We start from the raw sequence: 14,766 nt of genomic DNA on the forward strand, positions 1-14,766 counted from the left end.
CAGTGTTCATAGCCTATATGAAGTGTTTAGACTTCATATTTTTTTATTTATGTATTTATTTTTAATTTTAATTTTTCCTGGTACTGTATTACAATGGTCACATTTTAGTTTAGCAAGACAGATGTCTTTTTTTTTTCCTCCTGGAATTTAAATAGCTATTGAAAAAGAGTAGGCTATGAGATTCAACATTCAAAGAAGAATAATGAAGAAATTGAAGCTGTAAAGAATTATCACTACAAAATGTTTTGTACGCAACAATACTTAGTTGGAATAATTTCCACTGGATGAGCTATAACCTAAAAAAAGAAAACGTTGACAAATGTAAGCATAAACTAAGTAAGTGAATGAAAGTCAGGGACACTTGGGGTGATGCTTCTCTTTATGTGATTTGATGTGTGCAATACACCTAGGGAATCTCTGGTTGTTTTCATCATCTATTTCTTTGTAAAAGATCCAGGTTAAAAACTGTGAAATAAAATATAGGGTGCAGCTAAACTGGTGGAAGTACAAGGACTGTATATCCTGTTATAACAGCATCTTTCATTTCTGTTGTCATTTCAAAGAAGAATCCAGGAGATTTTTAAATTGCTGTGTCAGGTTGAATAAAAAATAAGAAGTACAAGAAGGTACATATAGATGCTCCTGTAATATAATCCTGGAAGTCCTAACGTGAATATTTTGAGTACAAATTGGAAAAATATGAATTCAAGTACTTTTTGGTTTATTTTACAGTTAATCAGGGTTTAAGGAACGCAGCATTGGAAGACTGTGCTTTATGTCAAGAAAGTATATCATCCTCAGAACTTGCAGCAAAAGCCAGAGATGGGGACTTTGAAGGTACTTTCTTTTTTCTGAGAATAAAATGAGACAATACTGTTGTTTTTGTTTTTTGTTTTTAAAAACGCATTAAAATGGAATAAAAACCCACTCTTTTAAAGTTTGGCTCTGGAAAATGAATATAAAATATTGTCATTATATGTCTTAGAAACAAAGTCAGGTGATAAACTGAGCATATATTTCTTTCAGAACTTCTTCTAACATCCTCATGAAACTCTGTGATCTGCAAATTGTCATACCCAGTATGAATGCATTTGTATTAGTGGAGAAAGGTTCTGTATACAAAAGGCTTTAATATAGCACGACATTATATGTGACAAGTCTCAGATGGCTGTGTATGATGTGATGCCGTAAGTAAGGTCATCTAAAACCAAATCTAGAGATCTTTTATATCCTTAGCTATATGTGGAGGTGCTACTTTTTTCCCCAGTAGAAGTAGCTTTCATATTTTCTACACATCTGTCTCTGAGGAAAATGATCAAAATACTGTGGTTATTATTTTCGTATGCTTCACCGTATTACCTCAAAGTATGGAAAAGATATTTCTAGTGAGTTACTGAGGGTACTTAAATCTCACTGAATGTATGGAAAGAGTGAAGAGAAGTGCATGTGTAAGTCTCAAAGTGTGGGTCAGGATTCAGTCATCCTGAGAGCTCAGAAATTTTTTGCTTTGGTTTTAAATCTGGGCTGCAGGAATGCTTAGGAGTTGGTTATGGACTGTAGCCCTAGTATAGTAAACAATGTATAAAAAATGGATTAAAAGAAATCTTTGCACTTGCAGTCAAAGAGTAGAGAAATAGCTGTGTGAGATGCAGCAAACAGGAAAGCTATCGGCTTTGATCTTGAGGGCTGGATGGTGATTTCATCACACCAGGAGCTCAGTTATTGGAGAGGCGTTGTCTCTGGTCAGGGTCCCTGGTCAGGTGAGAAATACTAGACTGAGAAATTGTACCTTATCTTCCCTGAATTTCAGGTGGGCAGTAATTTTGCTGTGCTCTAAAACTTTCTTCTGTTGTTGTCTATTTGTCTATGTACACCAGAGTTCTGCCAGTCTTATTTTGAATCCAGGATGTTAAGTGAGTGATGAACAATGTACATCTCAGCTTGTATGCAGAAGGGGATGACCAACAGACAAGAAATGTTAGTTCATGTCTCTTGTAATAAAGATCAGAGATCACAGGGAAAAAAAAACAACACACACCCCTCTTAAAGATAAGATTTTAGAGAAATAAGTTGTTTTGTGCTTATAGAAAACTCAAGGATTGGTTGCTAATCCTTCTTCTAAAGCTGCAGGCTAAAAGATTTCGAATTTAATCTATTCATTTAGAACAGCAGGCCTAATTTACGTATAATGTACTGTAGAAAAATTATCTCTTCTGGAGGAAGATGATTTGGGGGCAGATAAAGTAAAGAACTATTCAGAATAATTTTAATTGATTTTTCTATTGTGCCATAATTCAGAATGTGACAGAAGGCACAGTGAAGAACAAATCTTTAAGCAAAATATCTACCGTATACAGGCTGTAGTGGAAACAAATGCAAGAGATGATTCACTCCCTACCATTTCAGTTCATATTCTTTTGTTTTGAATCGATGCCTGATGGTGTCAGTAAATGTGACTTCCAGAACTTGAAAGCAAGTTCTGCTGAATTGCAGGATGCTGAATAACCTTCTCACAGAGAATGTACATTTTGTCAAAGCAAAGTCAGTTCATTTCTGTGGCATGTTATTCAGCTTTTAAGGTTCTTCAGCTTTTCATGGCATCTATCAGTGAGGGGAAGGTTTTGTGTTTGGAGACGCACAGCTTCTGGCTTGGGATGCTGTTTATTGAAATAGAGGGCAACAGTCTGGGTGCTGAAGTGATGTTACAGCTGGCTGTGTTGGAGTGGGGTAAGGAGAAATCTGTGGTGTTACGTACTGGGAGCTCCAAAGCCCTTCAGTACCTGAAGGCCTGGCACTGGGACCACTGGAAAGGGACTGTGTGAGTCCTCTTCGCACCCTCCTTGCAGGTATTTATACACATAGATCACTTCTCTCCCCCCATGCATCTACTTCTGCAGGCTGAACAGCCCCAGCTCTCTTCTCCTCACAGCAGAGGTGCTCCAGGCCCTTCAGCACCTTGGTGGCCCTTCCTTGGACTGTTGACAGTTCAGGTCTCTTGTTACAGGGGGCGTCACAAGAAACAGAGGGTGCTGGGCAGCATGGAGATGAGCTCTGCCTTTCAAAGCAGAACAAACCAAGAAGGGCCTACAAAAAGGGGCATCTGAAGTGGATCAATTCATTGAATTTGTGGAAACTGTAGGAACACCCATCCTGTCCCCTCTTCAATACATTCCAGACTCATGTCCCTTCAGGCACAGGTCACAAAGTGTCATTGCTGGTAGTGCTCTACAGATGTTTTCCTACTACCTATCACTGAGGTATGCGGTGATAGCTAATGGGATACATCCTTTGCTGTCTCTAAAGCATCCAGAATGATGCATAAACTCACAACATCATTTTAACCTCAGCAGCCATGTGCCTTCCCCCCACACCTTATAACACCTCCCCACCTATCTCATTTTTGCAGATTGCTCTGAAAGCAACAGCTCCTGGCATTGTGCTGGGTGATGTTTGGATGCAGATGAAGATATTTGCTGGTTAGGATAACCTTTGCTGCATGAGTGGCGTTCCCCATTAGTTGCAGCAAGCCTGATGGGTTCATCCTTCAGCCTAAAGCTGGGCCACAGGCCACCAACAGGAACTCACTGCAGTTGTCATTGTAAATGGATTCAATACAAAGTCTGTTGATTGTTGCACCAATCTGTTGACATCATTGCACCAAAATTAATTATATCCATTTTTCTACATCATTTCTACACTTCAGGTCACTCCTAATGATTTCAACAGAAAGTGAAAACAATTTAAAACGAACGAGCGCATTGGCAGCTCCTCCCTTCTGCCATCATGGCAGAACACAAGCATGGATCAAATTGAGAAAGTCCAGCAAGCTACCTGCCAGGAAAGCTTTTTCCAATTATCAAATAAAACTCCCTTACAAAAAGTACCAAATGTTGAAGATTGCATCCAACCAATGTTAAAAAAAAAAAAAAAAAAGGGAAGCCTAGCAACCCAAACAAATAAATGAATAGTGGTAAGATTTTCGTGAAGGTTCCAGCCTCTACTCAGATTATGAAGATGAATCACTTGTTTTTGTCAGATTTCTCATTCTTACTCTATATCAAACTCACCAGCTGGTCTGGGTCATAAAACAAATACGAATACTTATTATGAGCCAACTGACATTGGCAAGGGTATGAGTTGAATCCTGTGACCTTCTGAAGGTTGAAATACAATATACTACAGATTAATTGACATTCCAAAACAGAAGCATTTTCATTTTCAAAGTCCAGATGAGCCTGTGGTGTATATATTCATCTTTGCTTTCCTAATGCTCTAGGATTTTTTTTTTTAGGAAGCATATGTATTTATAATTTATAGATGTAAAAAGCAGTCTATTTTTTTTCAGAGAGCGAATGTAAAGCAAATGCATTTATAGTTTCCTAGAATATAAAATGAATGTATACAAAATTTCATAATTGAGTTTTAAATGTAATATAATTTCCCCGATATGCCCTGATCAAATGATGCAGAAGGTGGCCAGTGGGTATGAAGTTCTGCATATAACAGACATACGTGTGACAGCTGCTCAGAAAAAAGCAGGTTGGGTACTGCTTTTCTCCCGGTGTCAGTGGGGACCGACCAGCCAGCACAGGGAGAAGGCTATTGGGAAGTTCCCAAGCTCTGGCTTCCCAAGCCAGTCAGATAATAAGCTGACCAAGGAATTTGCATGGGACTGGGAGTGGGCAGAACGGGTTACATGCGAATTAAAGCAAACCTTCACACTGGAAAATACAAGTAGACTGCTTTTCAGTTAACCTAGTTAAAATGCATCCTGGCTGGGATAGGGCTGTCTCGCTCCTAGAGGCTTCGGTATCTAGTATAGCTTTTTTATAAAACAAAACAAAACATTGAAAATGTAGCAATTTGATGTCTTTATGCAGTTTGTGCATCTGGGATCTTGTTTCCAGTCCCAACACAAAACTTGCTTTGTATTTGCATGCTGTTTCCCATATGTATACAGTAACTTCTTTTCTTTGTTTGTTTTGTTAAGGATTTGTATGTATTCATTTCTTCATCCATCTGTAAATGTGATCAAGCATAATTCCCTGCTTACCACATTTGGGATTGGGGAAAGGTGAATATTTTTAACGTGTCAATATCACGAAGCTACAGGCCAGCTAAAGAAGTGAGTTACATTTCTGGTCTAGGAATAAGTGTGAGATGTTTAAAAATTGAAAGATTTTCTCAGGGAAAGACAGTAAGCATTAGGAAGCTGTTTGTGCTCCACGAAAATATTTGCTGTAGGATCCCACCTCTCTCTGCAGCCATACGTTTGTTTTCCCTCCCTCTCTCTCCCATTTATGCAGAACCTGCTTGCTCGCTGCCACCTAGCCATAACTCTGGCCGTAATGCGTTTGCTGTGGCTGCCAGTACAAATAACTGTTTGTGCCAAATGGTGTTAGCATCTGTTTGCTGCACAACAGCAAGCCATTTCTCCTTGATCCCTTTCCATCTCATAAAGTCCTGGCCCACCCACTTTTGTCTAGTCACTGCCCCTTGCTGCTCTCCAGCCAGCAGCACTAGCACAACTCAGTAATTTATGGTCCTGAGGCTCGAGTTCACGTTCTTGTTGCCATATGAAGACACAAGGTCAAGAAATACCGCCCCTGCTGCTGTGCATGCAGAGTCTAATCACTGAATCTAGAATTAGCTGTCAACCCTGGCTGAAAGCTTCAGCTTTCCTTTTGTCCTTTACATAACTCTGGCTACTCTATTATTTATAATGATGACCAGCAATGCTTTCTAAGTGAAGGAAGTTAAATTCCTGCACAGTTCAGTGGCCTAACATATTCTGTCTGTATAACTTCTTACTTTTTTTTTCTTATTCAGCAGCTCTGCTTGTGCAAGTGCAACGGAATAATTTAACAAAGTTTTCTAAAATGAGGCACTGTTTTGTAATCAACTGAGTGTACTTAATTGTGGGAGATTACGGGATTTCCAAATGTTCAGATTTAGGTAGTATTGCTGTAACCTGGTGTGACTTGTGTTTTAAAAACTTGCTCACAGTTTCTTACCTTTTCAAAGACTATCCCACTCTGTCAGCACAGTGCAGAACTTGAGATTTCATTGCAGGAGGAGAAAGCAACCAATAGGTACTGTAAAGCACAGGCTTATTTGCCTCCACTGTGACATAATTGAGATTTTGATTAGGTTTGAATTTTCTTTGTCCTAAAAGTACACATTTTTGAGTGTTCTGACATCATGTAGTGCTACAGTATCAATTTGATTCTAGTTTTCAGAACCTAAGTCAAGAATGTCACTAGAAAAAATATTTAGAATCTAAATGTGTGTTAATATACTACGTAATTTTTAAACCTCAAAATTTAGGCTTCAGAATATGTTCTATTCCATATTCTGAAGAGAAAACTAGATTTAAGAAAAAGGAAGCAGGACAGGGAGAACACTCAGAGAGAAACCCAGAAGATTAACTGTTCTCTAATCGCTGGTAGCTGTTACGAAGGACTGCTAGTAATGGTTATATGGAAGATAAAGATGTTAGGTTCATCTGATACAAAGTTTAAAAAACAAAACAAAAAAGCATATCCCAGTGAAAAATCAGAGTTGCTTCATTTTATGTAAATAATTATTTGGCCTGAAGAGTGAGTTGCTGGTCACGCACCTATACAGAACAGATTCAGGATGTCATAGTTCGAGATGGTGTTGAATTAGGCACAGCAGAGGCTGGAGCCAAAGTCTGCGAAGCTCCATGCTTTGTTCAGAGCTTCCTAGGTCTGTGCAGAGATTCCATCTTAAGAAAGCCATTTGACAAAGCTGTCCTTGAAGCTAATAAGTCTGTACCTCTGTTTTTGCCCTCACCTCCCCCCTGCCCCAATTTTCATCAAATAACATTGTTGAAGCAGAAAATTATTTTAATTGAAAAATTTCAAGCCAGCTGTAATCAAGGCTAAATCTACTGAGCAAGGGAAAAAATTACTTTGGTGCAGTTGCCTCCAAGGAATCTTACATAAAAATTGGAGACTGCCTGGAATGACATGCGGAAAATTGAATGTCATATGGGGAAAAAAGGGTTTGTCTTACCGTGGAGGTTGAAGTGAGGGGTAAAGTCACATCACCTTAGTTCTCTACTTTCCATACTTAAAACTGTTAGAATTTACCGTGTGGCACAACTCCTGCGTTCATCAGAGGAGCTACAGCAAGGCGATCTGACCTTTTTTGCAGCTGTGAGGATAACGCGTGTTGATGGCTGCAGCCCTGGAACTTCCACAGGGTGCCATAGGAACAGCCCTCGCTGAGGTTGGTTTGGTAAAAGTATAACCAGGATTGTGCGTGGAGTGCTCCAAAATCTAATACACATCGATCCAGGAGGACCTTCCAGTTTGAGTTCTGCATTACGGTTATTTGATAAAAACAGAAGATGCAGAAGGGGTCCACCCTTTGTTGTCTGGCCCTAAAGCAGGCACTGGCACGAGCTTAGGGGTGAGCGGTTGTTCCTCAGCAGGGAGTTGGGAGTGCCTGCTTTTGGATTTGTTTTCTTTCAGAGTATAGATTTGCTAGATAAGGGAACTTGCAAGCTCTAACAATTTGGAGGACTTTTCTTCCCATCTCACCCAGTCACCTGTGTCTCAGCACCACCAAATGAACTCACGCTGTCTGTAAGGTTTCACGGTTGTTTCAGAACTGTGTGGCTCTGTGTTGTCAAAACTTGGATTTGGACGGTTTACTCATAGGAGGGAGGATTTGGTTTTTAATTCTGGTCTTTCAGTCTTCAGCGTTGCTATTGCCAAATGTCCATCCCAGCAGGACTGAGCTCTAGCTGAGGAATACCCTGGCAGCGTGTCCTGGTGCTGTTTGAATCACCACTGTTGATGGGTCCAGGTGCAGGCTCTCTTCTCCGAGTGCTTTGTGGCACGGAGATGGTCTCCTTGTTTATGTCAGATTAGACAGACTGCAGCAGTTGTGTTGCACACATTTAAGCAAAATAAGTTCACATGTGCTTTTTGACGTGCTTCCAGCATCTGATTTTTATCGTGATTATACTGTTCTTAAAGCTCCAGTGTCTTGGATTTATATTGGATTTGTAACTTTCATAGTGCAGAATGAACTTTGTTTAACTAATGAGGTTGCAGGGACATGTAAAGGTGAATTGTAAAAGCTACAATATAAAAGTGAAACAAAAGAACATAAAATGTCATGATTTATTGGCTATCATAACACAAGATTTTTGAATAGCTAGGAGCTGGGAAAACTGTTTCTCTTTTTTAAATGTCTTTTTCAGTCTTCACACTATTTCACTTTATCTTGAGCCTTTGATTTTATTTTTTTGCTTTCTCTGAACTTGTGCTTCCTATCCATTAGGATACTTGTTTCGCTGCTTTTCTCTGCCTTTTTCCTGTACACGCTTTTTATGTTTTCTTCTCAAATTTATTTCTGTACTCTGTCTCGTTAATCCCTTCCCTCCCTTCCTCCTCCTCTTTGATGTTTGTGCTGTGGTCTTCATCTGTTTCCCAACAGACTTCTCTTAGCTCTCGCAGCCTGATGAAGCAGCGGGCCAATTAGCCCACGAACGAGCCTTTCCCTCCTTGCCTTGTGCAAATCCCCGAAGCCCAGGCAGATGCTGCTTTAGCGACTGGATCTTTCCATCTGCTGCTGCGTGCGGGGCTGGTGGGGCTGTGTAGCCTGGAGAAGGACTGTAACAAAAAGCCTATGGGCGCAGTGCTGCTGCCCTGCTTCCAGCGAGCCTTCGGGATGATGCTGTGGGTTTCATCTCTATAACTCGCTGTGCTCCTCGTGTGGAAGCTTTCTACCCTCACGAGGCTGCTCTTCAGAGAGTATTTCAAAAACCTGTTCTATAAAAAGCCCGATGATGACTCAGTCGCTAGTGTAAGTCGGGCAGGAAGGCAGCTCCCAAGGTTGAGTGAGATGAGGCTGAAGACGGGGACCTAGAGGTGCTGGTCCTGTCGCACTGGGGTTGCACAGGCTCCGAGAGGCTGAGCTGTTCACAGCCTCACCCTTCCTGCAAGTGCTTTTGGTGATTTTCCTTTTTATTTAGCACTGGAGATAATTAAATCCCTATTAGGTCAATTAAAAATAACTTTCCAGCAATGCATATCAAGGGCAATAACAGAGGAAAGCAAACAAACCAAACCCAAATGGTAAACACCTGCCGGTAAGAAGCCTGCTTTTTGCTGATGGGCTCTGGAGTCTTTGTGGTGGAGTTGTGTTGGTCACTGTCTGAGGAGAGGAGCGGTTATGGTACGAGCTGCTCCAGAAGCCTCGATTCTTATTGCCCTGTTGCAGGCTATACAAAAAGGGCCTCTGTTTCCTGGCTTTTTGGTGAATACTAAAATTAGTAAGCAGCTGCATAGGTAGCAAAGTAGGCAACTTACCAAACTACTTCACTGGTGTGCTGTTTGTGTGGGGGGAAGACTTGGTGGCACAAAGCTTGAATAACTCCTAAATATTGCTGTCTTTAAAATTAGCGAGAATCAAGGGGATGGTTAAATCCCCAAAAATATAACCAAGGCTGTGTAGTCTAATGGCAAGTTAGGAATAGACGTATCTTTGTTGGCTAGTTGTATTGTATATGTGATAACCCAAAGGACCTCCTGGATGGAGAACGTGGAGATGGTCCAAGGTCAGCAGGCCTGCCGTGACTTCAGACTAGGTAATTCTGTGGAAATGATACCAAGTTTTCAGTGTCAGCATCACAGATCGCTTGTAGGAGCAAGTTCCACTGGGCACGTTACGTGTAGTAGCTGGGGTGGTAGCAGCGAGAAGGAGAAGAGTGGAGAGGAAAATCCTCTGGTGTCACTGACATTAATGCTTGAACTTAAGCTGGCAGTGCTGCCTCTGCCTGCTGCCGTAGGAAAGTCTGGCTTTTAAATCGGATTTTGTGCCCTTTCGTCCCCACAGAGCACCTCCCGGTGAACTGCTCTGCTGTTCCCAGGGGCGAGGTGAAGGCTGCTACGTGCAGTCCTCTTTTTTTTTTTTATTTTATTTTACTACCACAGAGGTCATTTCTCTGAACATAGACTATAGACTTTGGGTTTGGTTGCTCTCCCTACAATTATAGCCTTTACCAGACGAGTTAATTTGTTAAATGAAAGATTACTTCCTTAACTAGCTTAATTTGCAAAATAAGTTAGATCATATAAAAGCTGAGTCTGAATTTCAAGTTCTATTCAGATTTTTTTCTATCTACTTTTTGAACATTTTCTGCCTTGAACTGTATATCTTTTTTTTTTTTTTTAATTTGACAAGTGTTGCAATATGACAAGGAGAGGAAAACAGGTCACGGCTACATTTGACTGACGAATATAATGGAATGAGCTGGATTTTTCATTTAATTATCTCCTTTCTGTCTGTAGCTGTTGTCCACTTGACCTCTGTATTAAGTGCGCCGTATATTTTGTTGTTGGATAATGTGCTCCTTGAGGCAGGGATCTTGCTTGTCAGGTTTATAAATCAGCAGTCGCGTGGGTTGCATACTGTAAATAACACTTGGAGAGAGGCTGCATATGGGGAACGTGGGTGAATATGTCCAGCAGTTTATGTTTCCACTTTGTCCGTGGATTCCTTCTGAATGGAACTTGGCTTGCCCTTGATTAGACTTTTATTAACTTAATTAAGCAATCAGCTACGTCATTTCTACACATAATTTTAGACTCTTGGAGGTCACGTCAGCCTGTCACTAGCAGGAGCAGCTCAACAGAAGTGAGCCTAATACGTTCTGCTTTGCAAAAAAACAAATCATTTCGCTGCTTGGCTTTTGTGAGGGGTTACAGAGCTCACAGGAGAAATAAACAACCGAAACCTGCTGTTAGGGATGGTGGTCGAGTTCTTTTTCTGCTAAGTCTTGTACACGTGATTTTGTGTATTTGCTTTCGTTGCTGGTAAGGCAGACTTCCAGGAAGAGTACTGATAGCATAGCAGAGAGTAACCAGGCTCTGAGTTGATTATCTGTAGAGTTGTTTGCCTAACTGCACAAAAAGCAGCCAGCTTTCCTGTAGGGTGTGCTGCAGAGGCTGGGAATGGCTCGCAGCTTGCTCTGATGGCTGGTTGCATTGTCAAAACCACCTATGTTCTGCTTAACAGTCTCCTGTCTTCGTACTTTATGTTGCTTATCCACTTCTCCCTGCCACTTTCACTTGCCCGGGCTGCGTTTCATTTCAGGCCCAAAGCCGCCGTGCGGTGTTGTTCGGGCGCCAGCTGTGCTCTGCCCCAGAGGTGGCCGCCTTGTGGGGAATGGAGGCAAGCCCCCCCCTTGTCGTTCCTCAGCTTACCCACCTGCCCGTTCACAGAGCACCTCGAGACACCGAGATGAAAGCAGCTGTTATATTTTATCCTCCCTGCTCCCTGGAGGACCTGGTAATCACATGCTTGGTTTTATTCCCTTCTGATTTATCTCCCCTTTTGTTGTTGTGTTTCTGACAGATCCTCCTGACTGGGTTCCAGATGAAGCCTGCAGCTACTGCACGGCCTGCAAGGCTCCTTTCACGGTCATTCGCAGGAAGCACCACTGCAGGAGCTGTGGCAAGGTAATGACTCAGTCAAAAGTGTGAGAAACTCTCAGCCAGAGAGCAGCAAATTCACGCGTACCACAGGAACTCAGCTGCACAGCAAAACGTGTGCTCTTGCCCATGATTTTCAAGCAACAAGTGCTTTTGTATGTCTTTTGTCGACTGGTCAGCTTGTTTAGAAACTGAGGGGAACAGGAAACTTTGATTTTTATACAGCAACAAGCATTTGTCCTCTTAAAAGCAGAACTCCCCGTTGAGGCCCTGGAACCAGCACCCCAAATCTGGAGTCACTCCGGATTGCTGCTCTCCAAGCTTTCATGAACTGCAGCAGCCTGCACAGGGAGGGTGCTGCAGAGCTCAGCTGCGGGGACAGTGCAGTCCCTTTGTTTTCTTCCTAAGTCTTTGCAGGATGACTCTGGCGTACAGGGCTGCTGCTTTGCAAGTCTGGGGGGGAGGAAGAGGGAGTGAGCGAGCATAAAGCAGTCACAGGTCTTGGAAAGCCAGGAATCCACAGTCTCGTTTCACTTGCTTTCTTGCTTGCTGTTGTACAAGAGGGTAGAGAAGTTGTTTTAGGTAACTTTATAGTGGACAAGCAGGAGTAGGAACTCTGGGGATATTCACAAATACTCCCCTAGTCTGTTGTTCCGGGTATTCTCAGTACACAGGAGCACAGCACATACAATCTTCTCTCCCCCTTCCTGAAATCAGTTTTGTCCCAGCAGTTCTTCAAGGAACTAACGTGAAATCTCCCTCTTCTTTTTCAGATCTTCTGTTCCCGCTGTTCCTCCCACTCTGCTCCATTACCTCGTTATGGTCAGATGAAGCCTGTCCGTGTTTGCACTCACTGTTACATGTTCCATGTCACTCCTTTCTATAGTGACAAAGCTGGTATCTGACGTATTAAACTACTGGTGTGTCTGCTGGAGTCTTACATGGACTGACATATTTGACCTAAGCCAAGACTTAACTTGAAAGAGGGACCCTGCGAGGGTGTGTAAGCTTTGACATCCATTATTATAAATTTTGTACAGACAGTTTTTATTGCATTTTCCTAAGCTGCTAAAGGGAAGTATGAAGCGTCTGTAGCTCTAAGGCTGCAGTACAGTCTTCCATAAATTTAAAACATTAATGTTACGATGCCATATGCAGAACAAATGCACTGTGTGGAAAGAAATAGGGCTCAGAGAGTTGAACAAGCATTGCTGCTTATCTGACATGCTAAGAACAGAGTAGGCGGTTACCTAGTTCATCTCAGCAAATCAGTCCCAAAGCCTGGACACTTCTGTGCTTACTACAATTCCAGCATGGCTGTGGATGTCAGCTCTCTCCCTCCCGTTGCTCTTTAACTTGCCCATTGCTAGGTTTTTGCTACCTATGCTAGGATTAATTAAAGCAAAAATATTTCAAATCCATCTTTGATATTTATAAAGGCAAAACTTTCTTTGAATCACGTAGGAAGCACTGAAGGTCCTGAAGCGGTATATTTCTGTTGCCTTTCATTTACTGAGCAGAGCAATAACTCCAAGTTGTCTTTTAAAAATTGAGATTTATAACTTCTAGTTCCATATTTTGAGATTTTGGAATTATTTATAATCTGCATCATTTATGCTAAATCCTGTTAATAAAAGTATAAGACAGAGCTTTGGTTTCTATATCAACATTTAAAACTTAACTAAACAAACTTCAGAGGAAATGATTACAAATGAATGAATTAATATTAAAGTACATATTTTTGGAAGGGTTTAGCAGCAGAATTCAGTATTGTGACAAATGATTTATCCCGTGCTGAGTTTTTAAAATGATTTCTAAAAGGCAAATACATAATGATATATTGGAAAGGTCAGAGCATTACAGAATGGTCAACCAGAGAAGGGTTCTTGGTGTCCACATTTGGCAGAGTAACCGTGTAAAATATTACATACTGTTACTTCACTCATGCTAACAACTCAGAAGATGTTTGTATTTATTTGAAACACCAGGGATTAATTTTTATTTCCACTTGGAGAGGAAAGAAATAAGATTCACGTGGATTCTTGCTATGATCTTGCACAAACTCTTTGCAGTAAGAGCTCCCTGAGCACTGAGGTTTCAAAGACGTCTGGACATGCTTTGAGCTAGCCACATTAAAAGCAAGACACTGTGTGCTGTGGTTGCAGAGGAAATGAGATCAAGAGCTCTTTGCTGTATCCTCTTTCCTGACGTGCAGAGTTACACAGTGTGTTTCAAACTGATAAATACAAAAAGAGAGAGGAAGTTGTTTGCGGTATCATGCTCAAGAAAGGTCGTCATTCGAAATGATAAAGCGAAACAGGCCAGTGTGATTTAATTTTTTTTTTTTTGGTGGACATTCCCTTTGTTCGGTGGTTTTCTATTAAGTGTTATGAGCCATATGAGGGTATAGCAGTCTGGCACTACTGTCATTTGGGATCACATGAAACAGCTTCACCTAGTTTATGTGTAATGCACAAGCCTTATGATGCTGTTCGTGGACAATGTCAGCTATAATGTGTTGTCCTCACCTTATTTATATTTTTGTTATTATTTCCCTGAAATTCCTTCCATGGAATCCTCGAGTTGGAGTGTCGGCATTCACCGGAGTTTGGCAAGGCATGGGGTGGGTGTTTGGTGGGAGGTGAGTATAACGTGGTGCAAGCAATGATACTTATTCAGGCTTAAATCTCAGGCTTCACATTGCAATGATTATTGCAGTTTTATTTTTAGAAAAAAGAAATAAATAAAAACAAATTTAATGCTTCTTTTATAGGATAAAAAAATACAACAAACTTCAGTTGTGAAATAAATATGCACAAAAAGTTGCTTCTGTGAAAAAAAAGTCTTATTTAATGGATTGAATATTTATTCAAGCTTGTTTTTATTTTGTAAATGCTGTAATTCAGAATCATTTCCATAAATATGATATTTAAAGATCTCAGACACTATAGTTTCTTATGTAAATACAGACTCCTATTTCTCTTACTGAAAAGCACAATGACTATATCAATACTAATATACATTTGCCTCAAGGAAGACTTTCATCTTGTAATCTCTTCAGATAATTAAAATGTCAGGACTTTCTACTTCCATGTGCCGGATTGCTCTTTCATTTCTGGGTCTGTTTACACGTAGTGACAGCTGCCAGCCTGTCAAATAAACTGCCCCTAATTCTTTCTCACTTTGCCCACTTCCCAAATAACCCGAAAGAAATGAGTTAGAGTTTGGAAGTGGAAGTGGCCCTTATGGAGAGGGGGTGGCAAACCAGCGCCAGCCTGTCACGTAGTGTGCTCGC

At 41.1% G+C, this 14,766-nt stretch overlaps 1 protein-coding gene across 5 annotated transcripts in view; it reads left to right on the forward strand.

Annotated features, from left to right (window-relative positions):
• ZFYVE28 (zinc finger FYVE-type containing 28) overlaps positions 1–14,561 on the forward strand; it is a 147,396-nt gene extending 132,835 nt beyond the window's left edge. For all 5 annotated transcript variants that reach the window (XM_035547350.1, XM_035547353.1, XM_035547354.1 and 2 more), the window contains 3 exons: positions 733–837; positions 11,395–11,498; positions 12,245–14,561. In XM_035547350.1, coding sequence (XP_035403243.1) covers positions 733–837; positions 11,395–11,498; positions 12,245–12,376 — 341 coding nt within the window. In that variant the 3' untranslated portion in view covers positions 12,377–14,561. The remainder of the gene's footprint in view (positions 1–732; positions 838–11,394; positions 11,499–12,244) is intronic.
• The last annotated feature ends 205 nt before the right edge of the window (positions 14,562–14,766 follow it).

The sequence above is a fragment of the Cygnus atratus genome, chromosome 4 (assembly GCF_013377495.2).
Source record: "Cygnus atratus isolate AKBS03 ecotype Queensland, Australia chromosome 4, CAtr_DNAZoo_HiC_assembly, whole genome shotgun sequence".
NCBI lineage: Eukaryota > Metazoa > Chordata > Aves > Anseriformes > Anatidae > Cygnus > Cygnus atratus.